At 52.3% G+C, this 1,238-nt stretch overlaps 1 protein-coding gene across 1 annotated transcript; it reads right to left on the bottom strand.

Moving 5' to 3' along the window:
• Positions 1-132: 132 nt before the first annotated feature.
• Positions 133-768, bottom strand: Pmar_PMAR010552 (hypothetical protein; the record flags this gene model as incomplete). Its single annotated transcript, XM_002787184.1, has 1 exon — positions 133-768. A coding segment is annotated over one exon (636 nt), but the record flags the coding sequence as incomplete, so codon positions are not given.
• Between the last annotated feature and the right edge of the window lie 470 nt (positions 769-1,238).

Raw genomic sequence — 1,238 nt, 5'->3', positions numbered from 1 at the left:
CACTGCTACCAAGTCGGGGAGTTCCAAGGAGTAGAGTATCTTCCCAACCCACGGCTCCAAGGCAATCAGAAGACTCCCCACGTGAGAGCTCTGCCGCTGCAACCTTCCCAGGGAATGGATCAGTCCCATTACCTCTACAGTGGACATGTTGAAACTGTCCTTCGACCCACACCGGGCCTCCAGTTCCTCACAGATGCTCATCAGGAGTTGCCCTACTTTTAGAGACTTGGGCAAGGCCTCTTTAACCATCAACACACTGGCGGCCGCAAAGGCGTGACCAAGCACGCCAACCTCCATTGCCTTCAGGCTTCGACGACCCAGAGCTAAAATGCTCCCAAGGACCCCAGCAACCTCCTCATCGAGGGTGGGTAGCTTCCCTACGGCCTGCATGGCATAGACCAGGCCGTACTCCGAGAAGCCCTGTGAGCCACGACCAGCCACACGCCGCAGTAACTTCAACAAGAGTGGCTCTGGAGGCGTCCGATCGCAGTAGATGAAGCACTTGAGAACAATAGCGGCATCTAAGCTGCTTAGAGTGGTCTCGGCCATGGTAGCAGAGACGCCGTCGGCCAAAGTGAGCCAAAGATCATCAAAGAGGGCCTGACGGTCTGCGCCTGTCACATGACCATCGTCAGGGGAGGTCTGCTCAACGCAAGCTTTGCATAAGGTCTCCAGCATATCTCCAGCCGGGTCGTTAGCGTATCTTCGGAGGATCTTCTCTACTGGGTCAGTGCCGAGAATGATCCTACTACGCCTGCCTATGAGGACCTGATGGCAATGTATGATTAGGCAGTAGGCGACCACAATATATATAATGAACACAGTTAAGGAGAATATGATAATCTTCGCACTAACATGGTTCAACTCGTTTTTACCGAGTTTCGTAAACGAAATATTATTATAACCGAGTATTCTGTGGAAACGAATATAGAACGTTAACAATGGTACAAAAATCTACAGCAACTCCGCTACAACAAGGGTCCGACTCGCGATCCGCCCGACAATGAACGTAAGCGTGCCCATCCGCTTAGTACTCCTCCTCTGCGAGCTTCCATGGCCGGCACCAACTCGAAAGGAACCTTATCCAAGTCTCCACATGTATCTTCTTTTCCTGTCTGGATCGAGGCCTATGAATGGATCCGAAGCCGCCTCTCTTGGCCGACCTCTGCTCGCCTCACGTCCCTCTTTATCGCATCACGAACCCAGTCTCGAGGCATGACAACAAAACTGATACAAAA

Source organism: Perkinsus marinus, assembly GCF_000006405.1.
Source record: "Perkinsus marinus ATCC 50983 genomic scaffold scf_1104296930100, whole genome shotgun sequence".
In the NCBI taxonomy this organism is placed as follows: Eukaryota; Perkinsozoa; order Perkinsida; family Perkinsidae; genus Perkinsus; species Perkinsus marinus.
Note: the sequence above shows the minus strand (reverse complement) of the source record. Positions and strands in the feature narration are given on the sequence as shown.